General features: G+C 35.3%; 2 protein-coding genes across 4 annotated transcripts in view; one reads left to right on the top strand and one right to left on the bottom strand.

The window, feature by feature from the left end:
* The window catches only part of znf143a (zinc finger protein 143a), a 705,859-nt gene that overhangs the window by 326,872 nt on the left and 355,663 nt on the right, over positions 1 to 23,324 (bottom strand). The gene's annotated exons all lie outside the window — the stretch shown is intronic.
* cpne7 (copine VII) overlaps positions 1 to 23,324 on the top strand; it is a 115,461-nt gene that overhangs the window by 59,229 nt on the left and 32,908 nt on the right. For all 3 annotated transcript variants that reach the window (XR_015496478.1, XR_015496479.1, XM_087262230.1), the window contains exons 8-11: positions 2,300 to 2,398; positions 2,551 to 2,637; positions 5,850 to 5,909; positions 9,691 to 9,824. Coding sequence is in view for 1 of the 3 variants with exons in the window: in XM_087262230.1 (XP_087118356.1) it covers positions 2,300 to 2,398; positions 2,551 to 2,637; positions 5,850 to 5,909; positions 9,691 to 9,824 (380 nt within the window). In the remaining 2 variants the exon portion in view is untranslated. The remainder of the gene's footprint in view (positions 1 to 2,299; positions 2,399 to 2,550; positions 2,638 to 5,849; positions 5,910 to 9,690; positions 9,825 to 23,324) is intronic.

Consider the following 23,324-nt stretch of genomic DNA (forward strand, 5'->3'; position numbering starts at 1 on the left):
CAGAGATGTCTAAGTGTTGATTTTATATGAATGAACATTTAAAAACCTAATGTAATTTCTACATCAAAAAATTTAATTCAGGCAAGAACAACAATTAAATGAAAGCTTTTGCTCACAAGGATGCTTTGACTGAACAAAAACACTGACTGATACAGTGTATTGTGTGCCTACTTCATTACTGCTTTGTAGGTATAATGTTAACATAATGTCTGTAACAAGAAATCCATTATGCTGATGATTTAAAAAAATAGTAGATCAAACATATTTAAAGTATTAATTCAGTGCTGGGCGTTACAGTGGCGCAGTAGGTAGTGCTGTCGCCTCACAGCAAGAAGGTCGCTGGGTCGCTGGTTCGAACCTCGGCTCAGTTGGCGTGTGGAGTTTGTGTAGAGTTTGCATGTTCTCCTTGAGTTTGCGTGGGTTTCCTCCGGGTGCTCCGATTTCCCCCACAGACCAAAGACATGCGGTACAGGTGAATTGGGTAGGCTAAATTGTCCATAGTGTATGAGTGTGTGTGTGTAAATGTGTGTGTGGATGTTTCCCAGAGATGGGTTGCGGCTGGAAGGGCATCCGCTGCGTAAAAACTTGCTGGATAAGTTGGCGGTTCATTCCGCTGTGGCGACCCTGGATTAATAAAGAGACTAAGCCGACAAGAAAATTAATGAATGAATGAATGATTCAGTGCTACATTGTTTAAGTAAAATGTATTTACTTGAAGCACTCCATTCTTCTAAGTAAACTATATAAAATGAGCAGATTTTAATTAATTACGTAAAGAAGCATTTCTTTTAACATACGTTATTGATTGACCTATATCAGCATACAGTATATATGAACTTAATTTTATTTTTTATTAACAACTGTTTATTGAGTTTTTCAGGAAACAATATAAAACGGGAAAAAACAAACAAGTGTAAATTTAAAACCCACTCCCACCCATCCCACCCCTGGTAGAGTTCAAAAGTATAAAATAATAATAATAATAATAATAATAATAATAATAATAATAATAATAATAATAATAATAATAAAAATAATAATAATAATAATAAATAAACAAATCAAATAATTTTACAAAGGAACTTTACAAAGACTTTAAAAAGGATGACACAACACCAAAGGCTGGATGCCATATCGTCACCTTAGAATTGTAAGGTTCTATCTGCATTCTTAATGATTTTGAGATATTGAGCTTTAAAGTTTTTGCATTCCATAGCAAACAGTATGCGTGTAACATTTGTTTTTTTTTATAAAAAGCATTAAAAAGCGAACAACTTATAAAAAAACATCCCATAATGTAAATAAGTCGTCATTTAATAAGATTATGTCAATAACTAAATTTTGACGAAAATGTCAGATAGAACCTTATAATTCTAAGGTGAGGATATACTGACAGTTTTCATATTAGCACCTTGTAAACCGGAAGTTCAGAGTTCCATCAAGTGAATGTCCAACAAATACACAGTCCAGGTTCGTCTGTCCATAGTATGAGGAGGATTCCAGCAGTTGACCAGCAATTTTTTTTTCGCTGCTGTGAGATCAGTTAACAGAAGACATCTTTGTTGAACGGCCAAAGTGAGGTCCCAAAAGTCATTCATGAAAAAATGACGTGGTGTCAAACATATCTCGGTTCCCAAAAAGTATGATAAATCCTGTGAGAGCCAGAAAGGTCAGAGAGAGGGACATTCCCAAAAGAAATGTAAAAAAAATGCCTAACGATCCTTGTAAGCAGAAATTACAATTAGAAATAGATGAGAGAGATTTATATAAGAACTTTTCTTTGGAGTCAAGTAGAACCTATGCAGCAATTTCCAGTGTATAATTTGGTGATTAGGATTTCTAGAAGACATTTTAAACATCTCCCATACCTGATCTGAAAATAAAATGTGGACATCCTCATTAAGGTCCTTAGCCCAAACAGTTGTGATAGAGGTTTGTATGAATGCTCAAGAAGAAAAAGATAGATAACTGGTGCAGAGGAGGGAGATTTGTTAGAAGGAAGGATTAATTTACGTAATGGGTGAATTAATTTTAATGTCTTAACCAAATCCTAATTTTTAATGTTTTGTAATCATAATTTAAATGGTTATATTTTAAAAAAACATCGATAGTTATATTTTTACTTTTTAAAAATGTTGTTTTTTCAATTGTTTTTTATTTGTCACTGTTCATGTCTGTTTTATGAGACTATTTTGGTACATTTTTTTGGAATAATTATCCCTTTAAGAGACTAATTTAAAGAAAAAAACATGAGAGACAAATGAGTTAATTAGTTGTTGTAATTGTCTGTGCACCGCAGTGCTTAGTCTGGGACTACGACTCCAGGGGAAAGCACGACTTCATTGGTGAATTCTACACTAATTTCAAAGAAATGCAGAAGATTTCTTCAGGAAACAAGGTCAGTGTTTGATATCGGCCACTGCCGTTTTCCCCCAAGAGAGCTAGAATGGATTAAAGAAATGTCACAAGCCTTCTGCATGTGTGGTTAAAGTGACTCGGCTGCAGTGCAACCTTCAATTTTCAGCTCACCTCTTTGATCTCGTCCTGAAGGTCACGTGGGAGTGCATCAATCCCAAATACAAGCTGAAGAAGAAGAACTACAAGAACTCAGGCTTGGTTATTCTCAGCGATCTCAAGGTACGAGTCTGACACTTTGTGATTTACAGATGTGTCATGCTTGTTTTAGGGATGCTGTATACTGCGCACAATAGCGGCTGCGAATGAAATGACAGCAGAGTTATTATTGTCGTGGGTGTGACAATCAAGCTCAGCCTAAAGACATCAGTGGGGCGGGAAGAGGCGAATGCACTCTCCTGGTTTGTCTGCGTTCACATTGAGAGGAGGTTTATTTATAGAGTAAAGTTTAGATTTAAGTCGGTGGTTGTTGTTGGGTTTTTGAACCTTATCACATTTTCATTACATTTATTTTTTAAATATTTATCAAGACTTTCGTTTGTGTTCATGTATTGTTTGTCCCATTAATATATTTAATAAATTAATATACAGTTGAGGTCAAAATTATTAGCCCCACTGTGAATTTTCTTCATCAAATATTTCCCAAATGATGTTTACCAGAGCAAGGAAATTTTCACAGTATTTCCTATAATATTTTTTCTTCTGGTGAAAGTCTTATTTGTTTTTATTTTGGGCTAGAATAAAAGCAGTTTTAATTGTTTTAAAGCCATTTTAAGGACACATTTATTAGCCCCCTTAAGCAATATTTTTTTTGATAGTCTACAGAACTAACCATTGTGATACAATGACTTGCCTGATTACCTTAACCTGCCTCATTAACGTAGTTAAGCCTTTAAATGTCACTTTAAGCTGAATACTAGTGTCTTGAAAAATATCTAGTCAAATATTATGCACTGTCACTGCCACTGTAGGCAAAGATCAGTTATTAGAAATTAGTTATTGGGACTATATAAGTGATTGAGGCATATTATACACCCAGCACAATAAGGTGCAAGACGTGTTTTGCATGATTTGTTGCTATTTTCAGACCAACGCAACCCTAATTTTACGTTTTGTAAACCCTAATTTTATGGGTGTGCTGATCTAGAAAATAGGTGTGTTAAGATGCAATGTTGGCGCCTTGCTATTTTGAGAAAACAGAAATAGACTGCGCCATTGACCAAAAAAAGCTGGTCTAAACTCCATCGCAGAGCATGTTACTTATGCATCTATGCAGGTTCAAAAGCTTAATACACAAAGGATGTACAGCAATACACAAATATCTTTATATACAGTTGAAGTCAGAATTATTAAACCCCCTTTAATTTTTAAAAAAAAAAAAATTCCCAAATGATGTTTAACAGAGCAAGGACATTTTCACAGTATGTCTGATAATATTTTTCTTCTGAAGAAAGTCTTATTTGTTTTATTTCGGATCGAATAAAAGCAGTTTTGAATTTTTTAAAAGCCATTTTAAGGTCAGAATTATTAGCCCCTTTTAGCTATATTTTAATTAGATAGTCTACAGAACAAACCATCGTTATAAAATAACTTGCCTAATTACCCTAACCTGCCTAGTTAACCTAATTAACCTAGTTAAGCCTTTAAATGTCACTTTGAGCTGTATAGAAGTGTCTTGAAATATATCTAGTCAAACATTATTTACTGTCATCATGTCAAAGATAAAATAAATCAGTTATTAGAGATGAGTTATTAAAACTATTATATTTAGAAATGTGATAAAGAAGTCTTCTCTCCGTTAAACAGAAATTAAGAAAAAAAATTGGGCTAATAATTCATTGGAGCTAATAATTCTGACTTCAACTATATATATATAGCAAAAGTGGATTTGGACAAGCCCTTAATGTTTTTGTGCCATGCATGCGCTTTAGACTTTGCGCCTAGATTGTTAAAATAGAGCCCAATATGTTTAGAAATGTGATCTTCTTTCCATTAAACAGAAATTGGTGAGGAAAATATACAGGGAGCTAATTTTATAGGAGGGCTAAAAATTCTGACTTCAACTGTATATATATATATATATATATATATATATATATATATGGAATTATTTTTAAATTAATGCTTAAATGGTGAATATATTCAGTTTTGGGAAAACCAGACAAAAGGCCAAACTATTAGGCTTGGCAGGTTGACTAGATGAAGATTTATATAACAGCACCCTTTGCCCATTTCACTTGCAGCAGTTTCTTTATTTCTCAAACTCTGCAAAAACGCCTGGGAAAAACAAACACTGAAAACACAAAAATTCAATGATAAAACACTTTAGATACGCAACATTAAGTTTATAATGTTGTTGTTGCTGCTGGCCTGCAGTTTCTTTTTCTTCGGTATAATATATAGATTTTAATTTACTTGTACACACAGACACACACATGCATGCACACACATACATACAGTTGAAGTCAGAATTATTAGCCCCCCTGTTTATTTTTTCCTTAATTTCTGTTTAAAATTGAGAAGATTTTTTTTAACACATTTCTAAGCATAATAGTTTTAAATACTAATTTCTAACAACTGATTTATTATATCTTTGCCATGATGACAGTAAATAATATTTGACTTGATATTTTTCAAGAAACTTCTATACAGCTTAAAGTGACATTTAAAGGCTTTACTAGGTTAATTAGGAGTCCGGTGAAACACGGCTCCTCAAAAGACTTGGAGATCATCCTCCATGTTCAGTTCTGGTCTGTAATTATTTTAAATGTATTTGAGTGCTATAAAGGTGTCAGAAAGTTTAACCTGGTGCCATAAAATCAATCTACTGCAGCTGATAATTCTAATTGTTTCATAAAAACAACATTGTCCCGCAACCCCCCAGGGGGTCCCGACCCCTACTTTTGGAACCACTGTTCTAGTGGACATGTAAAAGAAGGACGTGTATCTGAAACATACATTAAAACATTCGCCATGTAACGTATTTTAAATGCACAAAATGCAGACAGCACCCTCTAGTGCATTTGTCATCTGAAACGTGCAAACAAACGTCCCCAGAGCAACGTATTTTACGTTTTGCACTCTGTAAATAAAATTCCTGCTGTCTTATTATTTTTGTTGTTGAATCAAATGAACTTTTCTCGTCATCTCAACTTTTATCAATCAAAAATGACTAAAATATTCAGTTAAACTTTAGGATTAAGTTTAACATTAAGTTATTTAAGTAAGTTAAAGCAACTCAGAAATGTTTGTTGTCTCGACTTTTTGTCATAACATTTTTTTACAGCGTACAAATGTAGACTGAGGCACATATTTCTATTAAGTCTTGGCTGGCCAAAGTTTGCAGGTAGTTTTCCATGTAATGATTTCTGGTGAGCCAGGCAGATAAATGTAGAAGGATTTCTGAATCTCACCATCCCTTCTTTATTTTGCAGCTTCACAGAGTCTATTCCTTCCTGGACTACATCATGGGAGGCTGCCAAATACACTTCACAGTAAGTGGGAACAGCAGTGCGCTCCGCATTTAGCAGCGCAGTGTGATCCAGACTCTTCACAGATTTACTGCCCGCATTCTCCATCAAGCATGTTGATGCTAATGCCAGACTTGGGTGACTGATAACTGCCTCCTCACACAAACACAACTCACATATAGTCGATTATATGTGATTTGTAAAAAAAAAAAAAAGGTAGTCCAAGTCTGTTGTTTGACTGTAAAAACTATGGGAGGTTGTTTTCACCTTGTAATTACAAATATGGTAATTGTGACTTTTTTTAGATCTTACAATTCTACATCTCTTATAATTACGCAGTTATAAAATCATATATTGTTTTTTTTATATATTTATTTATATATTAATATTGAGTAAAATAAGAGAGTACTGCAACATTCAAATGCAGAATATGAAGAAATAAAGTCAGAATTGCAAAACAATTTTAAAAAATGTGAAATTGCTAGAAATAAAATCACAATTCAGAGAAAAAAAACAACAACCAGACATACTAAATATTAGCTGTGTGGGTTTAATTGTGTGTGTTCATTTGTACATATTTTAAGTCAGTTGATCAGATCAGTCAGTTGATCAATTTTAAAAGACTAAAATACAATAAAAAAAAAATAAATAAATAAAAATAAAATGAAATAAAATAAAAAAATAAAATAAAATAAAAAATTAATGCTATAAACTGTTTTATATAATGTTTTATTTTAAATATGTCTATGTGTTGCCATTTTTAAAGTCTAATCCACAATTCTGACCTTATGCCTCACAGAATCCTTCAATTTATATCTTGAAATTGCAAGTTTATTGGCTCTCTTGCAATTCGGATTTTAATTTTCACAATATTTCTGTATTGCAAGTTTATATCACTTTTTTTTCTGGGACATATAACTGATGAATAGAGGGTTATTTATATGCAGTTTTTGACATGGTCAGTTTGCTCATGAGCTCACCTTGTACAGTGTTGTACTTATGATAATAAGCGCTCAGGTTAGAGTTTGGTAAAACAAGGTTCCACAAAAAAATTTAAATAAATAAATAAAAAAATAAAATGGAAATAATTATAATGCTTGATTAATTAATGCATACAAGTCAAACGGAATAAAATCCTAAAATGTATGCTTTAAAATAAGGTTACAATTCAGAAAAAAAGTTAGAATTGCAAGATATACACTTTTTATATAATGTTTTTTTTATATGTTTATATTTTGCAATTTTTAGAGTCTAATCCACAATTCTGACCTTATGCCTCACAGAATCCTTCAATTTATATCTTGAAATGGCAATTTTATTGGCTCTCTTGCAATTTGGATTTTAATTCTCACAATATTTCTGTATTGCAAGTTTAGATCTCACTTTTCTTTACTGGTACATATAACAGATGAATAGAGGGTTATTTATATGCAGTTTTTGGCATGGTCAGTTTGCTCATGAGCTCACCTTGTATAGTGTTGTACTTGTGATAAAGAGCGCTCAGGTTAGAGTCCAGTAAAACACGGTTCCACAAAAATAAACTAAAAATAATTATTATGCTAGATTAATAAAAGTCAAATGGAATAAAAGGCTAAATATGCTTAGAAGTAAGGTTAGCATTCAGAAAAAGAGTTATAATTGCAAGATATAACCTTTTTTTTTTAATTATGTTTTTTTTATGTTTATGTTTTGCAATTTTGAGTTTCTAATCCACAATTCTGACCTTTTTCCTCACAGCATCCTTCACTTTATATCTTGAAATGGCAAGGTTATTGGCTTTCTTTCAATTCTGATTTTAATTCTCACAATATTTCTATATTTCAAGTTTTTATCTCCCAATGTTTATATATATTACTCACTGAAGTTAAGCAGGGCTGGGCCAGGTCAGTACCTGAATGGGAAACCACATGGAAAAAAAACTAGGTTGCTGTTGGAAGTGGTGTCAGTGAGGCCAGCATGGGGCGCTCAGTCTGTGGTCTGTGTGGGTCCTAACGTCCCAATAAAATGAAGGGGACACCATACTGTCATTAAGCGCTATCATTCATATGAGATGTTAAACCGAGGTCCTAACTCACTGTGGTCATTAAAAAATCCCATGGCACTTTTTGTAAAGAGTACAGGTGTAACCCCGGGGTCCTGACCACATTTTTTCTATCGACCAATCATCCACCGAATTGGCTCTATCACTGTCTCTTCACTACCAATAGCTGGTGTGTGGTAAGAGCACTGGCACCGTTATCCTTTGGCAGCCGTCGCATCATCTAAGTGGACGCTGCACACTGGTGCTAGTGTGGAGAGACCCCCTCATGATTGTGAAGCACTTTGGATGTATGGCCATACACAATAAACACGCTGTATAAGTACACATTACACTACATTACAATTGCCCGCTATCGGCAGCTAGCTCTTTGCAACTCTCACATGGTCGCCCACTGATGCTACCAGTACCTAGATGGGAGACCACATGGGAAAGCTAGGTTGCTGCCAGAAGTGGGTTAGTAAGGCCAGCAGGGGGCGCCCAACCTGCGGTCTGTGTGGGTCCTGATGCCCCAGTATAGTGAAGGGGACCAATACTGCTCAGTGAGCTCCGTCTTTCGGATGAGATGTTTCTGTGGTCGTTAAAAATCCAAGGATGTCCTTCGAAAAAGAGTCTGCCCACTGGCCTCTATCCATCATGGCCTCCTAACCATCCCCATATTCCAATTGGCTTCATCTCTGTCTCCTCTCCACCAATCAGCTGGTGTGTGGTGTGCGGTCTGGCGCAAAATGGCTGCCGTCACGTCATCCAGGTGGATGCTGCACACTGGTGGCGGATGAGGAGATTCCCCCCCATTGTGTAAAGCGCTGTGAGTGCCCAGAAAAGTGCTATATAAGTTTAAGGAATTATTATTGTTATTAATTCTGAGTGTATATCTCCAGTTATGAACACACAGCTGTGGAAAAAAAAGTCAATGTTGTAAATCAGAAACTTGAGAAACTTTACAGAAAAGTTGTAGAAAGTTGTGAGATAATGTCACAATTTCCATTTATTTATTCTGTGCTGCAAACAAATTTCCATTTTTAAAAAAAAGTAGCAATCAAAATATGTTATTTATTCCCCATTCACATTTGTCATTTTGATAACACTTTTGACAAGCTACCCTTGAGTTTCCTGTTGAGCCTGATTGTTTCACGGCTGGAGGCAACAACAGATTAAAACCACCTTTAAACTGTTTTTTTCAAAGACCCCCTCTCCTATGCCTCCTTTAAGAGCGACAAAATGGGTCAAGATCGTTAATGAATTCAATTGAATATTCATTATTTAAATACCAGAATTCTCCCGTTGCCTGTTAAAGTAAAGATAATCAGATGTCAAGTATAGTGAAAGCCTCAGAGGGAATGTTTCACACAAGACCTTGTTAACTATTCAGCAATGCTTTAATATAATCATGCATCAAGTGTTTTGAGATGTATCGGAGAGCATATGGTAGCCATTTATGCTGTTTTGGATTGCAACATCTGTTTGATGAATGACTCTAAACAAATAAAACATACATTTCAAGCACTTTAATTATTGATGCAGATGGGCATTTGATTGCAGAACTATTCTCTGCTCTTTTTGTGGGGCTTCCTAGGAAAATAGACAGGCATTTTCGTAGACAGACGTTTCCTTTCAATTTCCCCACGATAGGAGACCACTGTTCCAGGCGTGAAACTAAAACGATTAAACTTATTTGACGATCGATCAGATTATATAAGCTGTTACATTTTGGTCCGACTTTTTGGAGTTTTACCAAGAGAGTTTGTCATGCTGTTATCTCTCTAGGTTGCCATAGACTTCACGGCGTCCAATGGGGACCCTCGCAATAGCTGTTCCCTGCACTACATCAACCCATATCAGCCCAACGAGTATCTGAAAGCTTTGATAGCCGTGGGGGAGATCTGCCAGGATTATGACAGGTTAGTGCTGGTGCTGCTGATGCTGATGATGATGGAGCCGGACACAAACACACAGGTTTTGCGACTGGAATTGAGTACATGTAGTGCTGGAAAATAGACTGTTCTGTAATAACTGACAATTGTAAAAGTGAAGGGGGCACATTGGCTCAGTGGTTAGCACTTTCACCTCACAGAAAGAAGGTCACTGGTTTGAGTCCTGGTTTGGCCGGTTGGCATTTCAGTGTACAGTTTGCATGTTCTCCCCATGTTCTCGTGGGTTTCCTCTGGGTTCCTCCACAGTCCTAAGACATGCGCTGTAGCTAAATTGGGTGAACTAAATTAGCCTTAGTGGATGAGTGTGTGTGTGAATGTGAGAATGTATGGGTGTTTCCCAGTACGGGGTTGCAGCTGGATGGGCATCCGCTGCGTAAAACATATGCTGTAAAAGTTGGCGGTTCATTCCACTGTGGCAAACCCTGTTAAATAAGAGACTATAGGCTGATTTATACCGAGGCTGACGCCGACTCTGAAGTGCACTTCTCAAAAAATGTAACTACACGTTGCAATGACGCATAGTGCAAGCTCCGTGATTGGTCGGCTTGGTAGCTGTGACGAGTGTAGGTGATGCTGAGAGCCGCGAGCCCTATGGAGCTAGTGTTTACAAGTGTCGAGTCCCGGGGAGTAGCTCCAGATGGAAACTGTTGTTTTGTTTTTACCTTATGATTAAAGTTGTTGGACGTCTGCTGTTTTCCACCTCTGAATGAATGAGTTTAGGGCATACTCACACTATGTACAGTTGCCTTGAACCAGGGCAAAGTATGCTTGTCCCCCTCCCGTCTCCCCCGACGGCCTGCACTCACATTACATTCGGGCCTGGGCACGCTTACGTCATCGATGCTGCGCTGTTTAGTAAGCGCCCTCGCTCAGCACAGTGGAGATTTCTCTAGTTATATCGCTTTAGTCGTTTGATATGCAGTGACACGCAGCCAAATATTTCACAGAACAGATTAACCACTTTCGACACTCATAAACAACAATAAAGTCTTCATGCTGCAGGTATTAGGAGGTTTGCTGAAGGTGCAGCTGTTGTGCAGTGAGGGGTTTGCGTCTTTAATAATCTACAACAGTTCGATTTCATTGAACAGTAAGAATCATTAATAAATCTATATCCCGTAAAAGTCACGTCTCATCTCATCTTCAGTTTCGGGCTCTGGCGTGCTTTACACTCACACTATAAGCGTACCGCACCAAAACCCAAGTGAACCACATTTTGGCACACCTTTTCCAACCGGGCCAGAGCTAGCCAAGTGATCCATGCCTGAGCCTGATTCAAAGCACTCACACTTCTCAAACGATTCGGGAAACGGGCTTGGGCATGGTTCGGATAGCATAGTGTGAGTAGGCACTTAGCTACTTGTACTTTAAGGTAGTGTTCAGAAAAACAAAACACCGCGAAGAAACTCGACACAGAGGAACATAACATAGCTTACTGCCAGCTAGCTTTTTGGAACAGTTAATGCTGAGCAACACAAACAGCATGCAGAAGTATAAATGCATGACTACCCGCAAGGCAATGCGCCATGGGTCATGCAGATCACTTGAAGCAGAAGTGTAAACCAGCCTTAAACCTAAGGAAAATGAATAAATGAATTAATGAATGAATGAATGAATGAATGAATGAATGAATGAATGAATGAATGAATGAATGTGAAGTGAAAGGCACGACTTCAAGTTCAAGTATAAGAATACGCATATTTGGCATGCTGTCCGGAGAGAGCCGGGAAAAATCTTAAAGTTGTTTTGTCCACATTTTGTGTAATTTGCTTTCAAAGTTGTGTTCATTACACCTCAGTCTTAATGATTTTCAGATTCACAATATGCTGTCTTTGTAGTCCACGCCGAAAGCATTGATTTTGATTGCAGCTGAGGCTCGTGAAGAAAGTGAACATGTATTACAATTGGAAAGCTTGTGAAAACAAAACATACACATTAATGCTTTTATTTTGGGCTGTATTAAAAATGTATCTGTACTGTACATATAGCAGTGCAACATTTCAGCAGTGCTTTGAGTATAAAAGTCAGACATGGTGTAAGTGTGTATAATTCTTTTGAAATGTTTTAGAGAAACTATTGTCTTTTAATGTTGACAACACATTGTTTATCACGTTTTAGTGATTTATCGAAAGTATTGCAACAGTTTGTGTGATCTGTTTGTATGGAAATGCTTATGAGGCCTAGAAGAGGTCACTGGGAAAGGTGGAAACAACAACCAGTAAGTTTCTGGGAATAAAAATAAAGAGCATTGATAGCATGATGGTAAGAAAGAGTACTAAGGAAGGCTATCATGATTGATAATGATGAATTTCATCCTTTATTCCAATTGTTACCATCAGGTCATCAATATTGTTTCCAGATGTGTTAGAAATTGGACAAAATGATCATTTATACCTCAATTAAGTTTTTTTTAATTCCTCTTCCCTCAGTAGCAGTTGATGGCCAGTAGACTAGATATTTATTTAGTATAGGGGTACCATGTTTTTATAAGATTTATTTATATAAATGCCAAATGTGAAATGTCAGATGTCGCTGTGTGTTTATGCTGCAAATGAAATTTCCCTACGAGACAAATAAAGTAAACTAACTAACTAACTAACTAACTAACTAACTAACTAACTAACTAACTAACTAACTAACTAACTAACTAACTAACTAACCAACCAACCAACCAACACTGAAAAAATGTTGCATGCAGAACTGTTGCAAACAATTTATTTGTGTTGAATTTAAAAAATAAATTAAATTGAATTATGTTCAACTTAATTTGTGGGTTTAAATTCAACACAAATAAATTGTTTACAACCACTTAATGTAAAAAAAATTGAGTAAATCAAAGGAATCATCTTTGATTTTTTTTTTCAGTGAACCAACCAACTAACTAACTTCTGAAATCAAATATAAATTCATAGACAACAAATTATTAAACAATGATTAACCCATCTTATTGGAAGACACATTAAAGCAACATAGGCTCACTCGGTGGACTTGTGACGCAGAGAGGAGTTGATCGTAACGACGGGGTATGGGGTTCGCTGGTCAATCGGTGCTTTTGAAAATACTATTGGTTGGGTTTAGGGAAGGAGGAGGGTGGCCCAGTCAATCGGTCAGTTAGTCAGTCGACAGCAACCTCTGGTGGATTTAAGTGAGAACAGCAGGCACTAATAGCATTCGCAAGAGATATTTGAGATCTCAAAATGTGTACACAGCGACCAAAAACTGCAAAACTCCTGGGACGTATTTGGCGCTCATCAAAAATGTATATGGCAGTACATTTTCAGAATGAACCTGGGTTGCATTAATGTTAGTTTACATATTAAATCACAAATGAACTTTTACTAAATATGCATACCTATTTCAAAAATCCAGAAAACCAATAAGAACTTTAAAGTGTTCTCTTCATTCTCTCCAGCACTGTAGGCTGTGCAGACCAGTTTAACCAACATTTTTAGGCATAGTTTTTTATTAAAACAAATGTAGGCTTCCTAAAAAGCATGCTGATATTAAATGTATTATTCAAAAGGAATATATAATCCAAAAATGAAAATGTTGTCATCATTTACTCAGGAAACCTGAATGTCTATCTTCTGCAGAATGCAAAGTGTAACTGGTGCCCAATGACTCAGCAAGCTAACAGTGGGCTGTCAACAAGCTTTAGTTTAGAGAGGTTTAGATTCTGTGCTGTGTTCTGCAACATCAGCATTATACAGGCTCCGATGGGACGTTGTGGCTGACACTCCATAGTTGTTGCTTGTAGTCTTTGCTGTTGCAGTGTGTTAAAGCATAATGTTTCAGCCCTGATGCAGCAGCACAGGTGGGGAACAGTCAACTTTCTTCACTGCTATTCTCTGGCATCAGCTTGAGTTGTGAGGGCCCTTGGTATTTTTTTTTAAGTTAGTGGGGACCAAGTGGTTTTAAAGATCCTCACAAATTTATACAGGTTTGGAACAATTTAAAGGTGAGTAAACCAGGACAGAATTTTAAATTTAGTTCACCCAAAACTAAAGATTCTGTCATCGTTTACTCAGTCTTTACTTGTTCCAAACCTTTAGGAGTTTCGTTCTTCTGTTGAACACAAAATAAGATTTTAATATTCCCATGTAGATTGTAATTTCCCATTGCAACTTCCCATTTTACTCCATGTAGATTGTAACCTCCGATTGTATTCCCATCTCGATTGTAACTTCACATTTTAACGTCCCATTGTATTACCATGTAGATTATACGTTTTCATTGTAACTTTACATTGTAACGTCCCATTGTATCCCCATGTTGATTGTATCTTCCCATTGTAACGTCCCATTGTATTTCCATGTAGATTTTAACTTTTCATTGTAACTTCCCATTGTGTTCCCATGTAGACTGTAACTTTCCATTGTGACTTTCCATTGTAACTCCCCATTGTATTCCCATGTAGGTTGTAACCTTCCATAGCAATTTTCTAATGTAACATCCCATTGTGTTCCCATGTAGACTGTAACTTTCCATTGTAACTTTCCATTGTAATTTCCCATTGTATTCCTATGTAGGTTGTAACTTTCCATTGCAATTTCCTAATGTAACATACCATTGTGTTCCCGTGTAGATTGTAACCTTCCCATTGTATTGTCCCATAGTATTGTCCCATTGTATACCCATGTAGCTTGTAACTTTAAATTGTAACTTTCCATTGTAACGTCCCATTGTTTTCCCCTTGTATATTGTAACTTCCCATTGTAACTTTCCATTGTAACTTCTCATTGTAATCCCATGTAGATTTTATCTTTCCATTGTAACTTTCCACTATAACGTCCCATTGTATCCCCATGTAGATTATAACTTTCCCAATGTATTCCCATGTAGATTGTAACTTTCTATTGTACCTTTCCATTGTAACGTCCCATTGTATTCCCATGTAGATTGTAACTTTCCCATTGTAATGTCACATTGCAATACCATGCAGATTGTAACTTTCTATTGCATTTCCATGTAGATTGCAACTTCCCAATGTAACCTCCCATTGTATTCCCATGTAGATTGTAACTACCCATTGTAACGCCCCATTGTATTACCATGCTGATGTAACTTTCTACACTCAAAAAATATATTTTTTTTACTTGTTCAAACTACTTAATTAAAATGAGTTGAAACAACACAATTCTTGAGATTTCATTGGGACAACAATTTTTTTTATGTTCAATACACATACATTTGAAATATATGATACATAAAAGTGTTAAGTTAACTGGTCCCACTTTATATTAAGTGGCCTTAACTAATATGTACTTACATAGTTTGTTACAATGTACTCATTGTGTAAATACATGTATTTACTGTGTACTTATGCTTGGTTAAATACATGTATGTAATTACATCTGTAGTTAACATTTGTAGTTACATTTGTAAATACACTGTTGACCATCCCTTACACCTTAACTCACCCTTAAACCTACCCATACCACCAAACCTGTCCATAACCCAACCTCTATCCCAAATCAAAAGCACCACAAGTGTTCTCAAATACATTATAAACACAGTAAGAACATTGTATTTATTTTTTGATGTAAGTACATAGTAGTTAAGGACACTTAATATAAAGTGGAACCAGTTAACTTAATCAATTTGTGTTGGAGCACCATGAATGAATTGTGTGGAACGGACCCTGCATTTTTTACAGTGTATTATATTCCCATGTAGATTGCAACTTCCCATTGTAACATCCCATTGTGTTCCCATGTAGATTGTAACTTTCCATTGTAATTTTCCATTGTATTCCCATGTAGATTTTAACTTTCCATTGTACACTCTCATTGACTTTGAATGGAGAGAGGTCAAGCGTTGCCGTACTGAGTTGTGGGTCCATTGAGTCGCAACTTTCAGAGCAGAAGTTTAAAAATTAACAAATTTTCAAGCACCAGTGCAGATATTAGCCAATCAGGGGTGCAAAGTTCAACATACTAACATAGTTCGTTTTTTTAATAATAATAATAATAATAATAATACCTTTTATTTTTAGGCGCCTTTCAAAGCACTCAAGGACACCTTACAGCAGATTACAAGCACATCATAAAAATGCAAGCAGTAAAAATGACAATCAGCATAATTAAACCAACAAATCATTAAAAGCTATCCTAAACAAAAACGTCTTTATCTGAGATTTAAAATTGGAAATAGAGTCCATCTGGCGAATGTGCAAAGGCAGGGAATTCCATAACTTCGGTGCTGTACAACTAAAAGCCCTGCCTCCAAATGACTTCATCTTAAAGTGTGGGACAGATAACAGTTCAGCAGAAGATGATCTAAGTGAGCGTGAAGGAGTGTACAAATGAAGAAGATCAGAAAGATAGCGAGGGGCCAGGTTATGAAGAGCTTTGTATGTTAAGAGGAGGATTTTGTATTGTATACGATAGTGAACAGGAAGCCAGTGCAGGTGAAAGAGAATCGGAGTTATGTGATCAGAAGTACGCGAGCAGGTGACTATCCTAGCCGCTGAATTCTGAATCAACTGTAGTTTATGAATTTGTTTATCAGGAATACCAGAGAGAAGCGAGTTACAGTAATCAATCCGTAATGTAACCAAAGCATGAACAAGCACTTCAGTACTTTGTTGAGATAGTGAAGGGCGAAGTCTTGCAATGTTACGCAAATGAAAAAAGGCAGAACGTGAGATATTACTAATTTGAGAACTAAATGAGAGCATGCCATCCAGTATAACCCCAAGACTTTTCACTTGGGTTGAGAAATTGACTGGGGAGTTATCAACAAACAGGGTAAAAGATTGAGCTTTGGATAAAACAGATTTTGAGCCAACCAAAAGGGCTTCGGTTTTACTGGCATTTAACTTTAAGAAATTATTAGTCATCCATGTATTAATCTCATTTAGACATTTGGTAAGGTCAGAAGGGGGGTGCGATGTTGTAGGTTTTGTGGAGATATAAACTTGTGTATAGTCTGCATAAAAATGAAAATGTATGCCAAAAGAACGAAATATATGACCTAAAGGTAGGATATAAATAATAAATAAAAGTGGCCCCAATACTGACCCTTGAGGAACACCATGAAGGCATTTTTGGCATTCCCAAATCCATTATTCCAAAAAACATTCGCAAACTTTGACGCAAACTTGTGATGCATGCGTACACATTCATCACAAGTATGATTCTTTATTTGCTGTTTGTCATAGTTCCAATTACGACATATTAATGAGAATAAATTCTTGTGCACATTGTAAGAAACAACAACATTGTCGTACCATAATATTACAATAAGTTCTTCAAAAGACTCTCTTAGTGCTTGACGAGGTGCCAGGAAAGGATTTTCTCATTTCATCATTTGTTTCATACTGTGCCAACAGTCTATGGCTCACATTCAAGCACTGTTCTGCTTCTATGTCAAATTTCCATCTACAGTATTGTGGAATGTGTCTCATTTGTTGCTCTCAGTGGTAGTCACCCTCAGGTGCTGACCCCATTGGTTTGGTCCATAATCCATTCTTGGACAGGACTTTTTATCTCGTCCAGACCTGAATGGGAGTCGACTGAGGAGGAGTGCTTACTGAAACGCTGCTGCCATGCACTTTTAATGAAGAGTTTTCAACAGGAAGAGTAGGCTGGGAGTCAAGTTCACCCTCTAGAGCATACTGGTGTATTAAAATGGTAACACTTCCTTCCTTGCTTTCTTGCTTATTATATTATTGCTGCAAGGACTATAAAACTCTAAACTACATTTTCTGAGTTTTTAGGAGAGGATTTTGTGTTGTACATCAAACAAAATGATATTCGCTCGTAGATTATGTTTGCTCATTCACACTATTTTTGCCTTCCGGGTTTAAATTTTACATCTTGCCAGCATCAGGTTGTGACATTGCAAATGACCACAATAATAAAGACATTTTAGTGTCTAATAATTGTTCTTTAAGTATCTATTGACCTTATTCTGCTTGTTTCGTGCTTCCGGTTCACTTGCCTATGGAAATAATGACTAGGACTAATAAGATGTAGATAATGGTCAAACTAGTTGTTCTACAAACAAGTGTGATCATGACTATACAAAAAAAGTTGAATAATATAATAAGAAAGTATCGGTTTGCAGCATCAAGCAGCATAACAAGCTGTTTTTAATGTCTAAAATCAATAGAAGTGAATGAGACCAATAGTCTTAAACTGAAAAGATTCCAGTGGCAGCACCTACTCATAAACAAATAGGGATGTAAACATAAAAAAGGTTAGGGTAATAAGGCAAGCATTGTAAAACAGTGGTTTATTCTGTAGACAATCGTAAAAAAAATTGATAAATTGAGGTTATTTGTTGAATTTGAGATTTTGTTTGTTAGCTTAGGTCTCTATTAAAATGGTTAGCTTAGGTCTGAAGGTATCAGGGGTCCATTCAGTTATAACTGAGACCCTTTGCTTCCTCGGGGCTGCACCATTACAACCCATGACTGCAAGCAACTGTAGCCGGAGACTCATCAGTGTGCCTTATTAAACCACCATGCTTCTGCAAGCCCATTATGAGAGACAATAGGAAGATATCTAAACTGACTAATACGCCAAACAGAATTTCCCTTCATTATTTGGTCTTTATTTATACAAACAGAACTGAAGGATTGTGTGTGGGTGGTTAAAATAGCTGGTTTATTCTCTCTAATCACTCTTTTTCTCTCAATGCTGCAATTTTTCACCTTCTCTTTTCCTGTCTGATTCAGAAAATTGTGAAATTGTGCATTAATGCAGTTTTTTTTATGTTCACTGTTGATCCTTTAAACATCCATGATCTCTTTTGTTTAATGCTAGTTCTTGAGTCACAATTACTAAATCAATATTTGCTTAAGTTGTTGTGGGCTTGCTACAATTAGCCTTATAAGAGCTGCTTGATTACCGTCTTGGACATTTATAATGAGATCTGTTTCAAAGGGATGATTCTGTTCTCTGATGAAAGCCCAGTAAGTCAAATGATATATTCAAGCTAATGAACAAAAACACAAAGCTTAATGGAAGAGCTTATTGCATTAGGGTGTTTTGCCCATGTTGCGCAAAGCTGAATTTCAGCTAACATTATCTAAAAGTGGATTTTATTTCCCCAGAAACAATCAATGTAATTCTCAAATTAGTTGGTTTTGTATAGGGATGCACCGATATGGATTTTTTGGCCGATACCGATAACCGATGATTCTTCAGACTTGGAGGCCGATAGCCTATATCTTACATCATGTATAGCTTACATCAACAACACATGACAAGCAACGCGTTGAAAATAACTGATAATCAGATTACAAACAGCCGTTATGTTTACACGTGTTGTAAAATGTGCGAGTCCAGCTGCAGTTTGGGGTGTGTGTGTGAAGCGGAGAGGAAGAGGGAGAGAGAAAGGAGAAGCGGTTTTTGGGCAATGAGACTATTTTAGGTGACTGATTTGTTGTACCACACGGAAAGTAATAAATATTTTGGACCAAGTTACATGTGTCCTCGTTCATTCACCGACTGTAACTAAAAGAGAAGGCAATTCACCATAAAACTAATATTATTCAGCCCTGGAATAATAAGTTAAGATCCCCTGCTATCTCTACACAACAAAGAGATATATATATGAAAAGAAAACAAATCTAATTAGTTTACACATGGAGTTATGTGTAATAAAATGAAATGACACTGGAAAAAAGTATTGAACACATGAAGAAAGGAAGGTGTAGACAGGCATGGAATACCCAGACAGCAGCTGAAATTTCTAATTATTCAGCATCCATCTGCCCTTCGTGGAATCTTGGCTGCTTCAGTCCAACATCTACATTAGCAGGATGATGAAAATGAGGTTGGACATTTCAGCAAGACAGTGATCCAAAACACAACCAAGGAAACTCTCATATGCTTTCAGAGAAAGAAAATCAAGCTGTAGAATGGCCCAGCCAATCACCTGACCCCAATAGGACAGAAAATAGATTAGAAAAACATCAGATTTGCTAGACGAGACCCACAGAACCATCAAGACATACCTGTGTAAGTTCAGAATCTGGAAACTGGAATCTCTATATTACAACATAGCATAAACACACCTAAAGCTAAAGAAAACAGAAATCCCATATCTGAGTTTTTATGCGACGTATATTTGCTGATGGATGCTTGAAGCTTTCCTGGGTGGAACACCTACACTGTGTGGGTTCACCAATCAGGTCACACATCACACATCAGGTGATCACTTCAAGTTAAAAACAGGACGGATGTGATCATGCTGGTGGGATGGTGTGGGTTTTGTTTGTTTTTTCTCCTCTTCTCCCTTCCATAAAAAATGGAATTTGGCTCTCTTGAGTTGCCTACGCATTAATGAATAAGTTAAATTCTGCAGCGTCCAATCAAATTATGAGTATCTCAATCACTGTACAACCTCAAAAAGTGAGCTGCTGTTTTTCAAGAGTTGTTATTCTCACATAGTTTTATTTTATTATCAGCCTAGTCTTGTTTTTGTGTATGTAGGTGTTAATATGTAACATTTGTAAATCCGTAAATATGCTTCTCTGTTGTCTGTGAATTGTTCAATATGGAAATTGGTAGCATCTATAACATAAATGAAATTCATACATTGTTTATCCAACATGTTCTCAGATATATAAATGAGCATTTTGTTTCAGTTGTAGTTCTACTATATGCACATTTATTTATTTTAGCAGTGATGCAAAATTGTACAATATTATGTACTATCATTTTGAATTTTAATGGGCTATATGGAAGAATATTAAAGCATTATTTTTTGTATTGCCAACATATAAACAGCTTGTTACAGTATAATATATTAAGCTGCTTATCGCAAAATATTTATTTATTTATTTATTTATTTATTTATTTATTTATTTATTTATTTATTTATTTATTTATTTATTTATTTATTCATTTGTTCATTCATTTATTGTTTATTTATTTGTTTGTTTGTTTGTTTATTCACTCAGTTGTTTATTTATTTATTCATATATTTATTTATTTGTGTATATATTTAAATACCATATTAAGCTTCTGTTCACAAAATATTTAAAATAAATAGTTTAATAGAGCACATTTGTTTATTTATTTATTCAATTATTTTTTTTATTTGTTTATTTATTAATTTATTTATTTATTCATATATTTATATACCATATTAAACTTCTGTTCACAAAATATTAAAAATAAATAGTTTAACAGAGCACATTTGTTGGTTTATTTATTTATTTATTTATTTATTTATTTATTTATTTATTTATTTATTTATTTATTTATTTATGTACCATATACCATATTGATATATTGCTTCTATTCACAAAATATTTGATATAAGTAGTTGAGCAGAGCACACTTGTTTGTTATTTTTGATTATTTATTCATTTATTTATCTATTTTTTGTTTATTTTTTTTTATTAATTAATTTATTTATTTATGCATATATTTATATACCATATAAAGTTTCTGTTCACAAAATATTTAAAATAAAAAGTTTAAAAAAGCACATTTATTTATTTGTTTGTTTTTTTGTTTGTTTGTTTGTTATTAATTAATTGATTAATTTATTTATTTATTCATTAATTAATTAATTTATTAATTTATTTATATACCACATTAAGCTGCTGTTCACAAAACATTAAACATTGATTTATTTATTTATTTATTTAATCATTTATTTAATCATTTGTTTTTGTTTAGTCATTTATTCAATCATTCATTCATTTTTTCATAAATTTATATACCATATTAAGCTGCTGTTCACAAGTTTGACAGAGTACATTTGTTTGTTTGTTTGTTTGTTTGTTTGTTTATTTATTTTTAAATAGCATTCATGACTAAATCCTTCATAAAATTAAAAAATGGGCATTAAGAAGGTAGCATACATTACTATTCTATGAGTTAAAGCATGCATTTTTATTTTATTTTTTTTATTTAGTGCTTTTACTGTACAGAGATGCTTTAGAGATGGAAATATTTTTTTTCTTCATAATCTCGATACCCGCAGCTGCATTCACAGATCCACAGTGCTGTGAGGACATATTCATCCCACTGCTTTTTTCTGATAATGGTAGGGAAAATAAGAGGATATTGATTTCATTTTTGCCTGCTTAATGCATCCTTTTGGTGGGCAGAGAGAGAGAGAGAGAGAAAAAGAGAGAGAGAGAGAATTTACAAAATGGCAGAGGCCTGAAATAGAAGTATTTCACATGTTTTAACGCTACATTAGATAATATCAAACGTTACCACTGTGACCTAATCATATGCATATTGTTTAATTCAAATACTAATGTGTTTGCATCTGAGTTTCTCTGCAAGCCAATAATTGAAAGACTTTGGCAGTATGACTCATAGTTGGAAAAAAAAAACAATTAGCATAGCTCAACATTGTAGGCTAATTGCTGCCGCATGTAATGTTTCAGTTGTTCAGAGCCAGTTTGGTTTTGGCAGGCAGCATCATGACTAATTTGACTTTTTGCTGATTTATAGCTCACTGCAGATTGTCCTTTGGGCTTTTATTAAAGGCAGGATTACAGAAGTTTGTCCCTGTTTTTCTCATAAGAGTCTCTGTATGGTGGTGGCAGTCTGACTCTCCTCATCAATTGTTGCTGGAGATGTGCTGATGTGATCTTTCCAAGGACCTCGGGAAAGTAAAAAACAATTTTTTTTCTGGTGTTCTGATTTGGGAGCAAGAAAAGCTGCTGTTTTTATAATGGCTCAGTTTTTTCTGACTCTTTGTGGATGGCAAGGTGGATGTTTTCCAGTCGAAATGACTGAATGTCTCAACCATGGGCTCTTTTAACAGTCTAATCACAAAATCTAAAGCGCATGGTGCAAAAGCATTAAGGGCATGTCTAAATCCACTTTTGCTATTTTAAGTGAAGTTTAATTTTAAACTAATTTCGAGAGGAGCACGTGCTCATGATTGACCCAGCTGGCCCACATTAGCTAATCATGATCCTCCAATCAAAAGATCCCAAGTCACTATACATATCCTCATTTCCTTTCTACAACTATCTTCGTCTGGAAGAAACCCCCATTCTCAAATCAACCCCTCCTCCCTTTTCTTTCACCTTTATCCAGAATGGGTGGCACGGCGACCGTGTCGCTGAATTATTTTCTTATTTTGGCATACTAATCAAGGAAATTTTTCTGCTGAAACATATCTGCAATATGCGCAATGGTGTCACACAGAGCCTGAAAATATTCATTAGTATAGGACGTTGCTCTTTCTTCTTTTTGAATCTGCCACTATGCTGACACATTTGCGGCTTCGCCCTTTTTTGGAAAGAGCACAATCTCATTCAAATTTAAAGCGACAGTCACCAAAACATCGCTTTTTTTTTTTTTAGCAAAGCTTAAAAGGATCATCTTCAAAGAGTTATAAGGTGTTATTTGTGGGGTATTTTAAGCTGGAGCTTCACAGACACACTATGGACCTCAGAGACTTATTTTACATCTTGTGAAAAAGGGGCAAAATAGGACCCCTTTAACATATTATTTAACACACATTTAATAATAATTG

This window comes from Danio rerio, chromosome 7 (genome assembly GCF_052040795.2).
Source record: "Danio rerio strain M-AB ecotype USA chromosome 7, GRCz13ab, whole genome shotgun sequence".
In the NCBI taxonomy this organism is placed as follows: domain Eukaryota; kingdom Metazoa; phylum Chordata; class Actinopteri; order Cypriniformes; family Danionidae; genus Danio; species Danio rerio.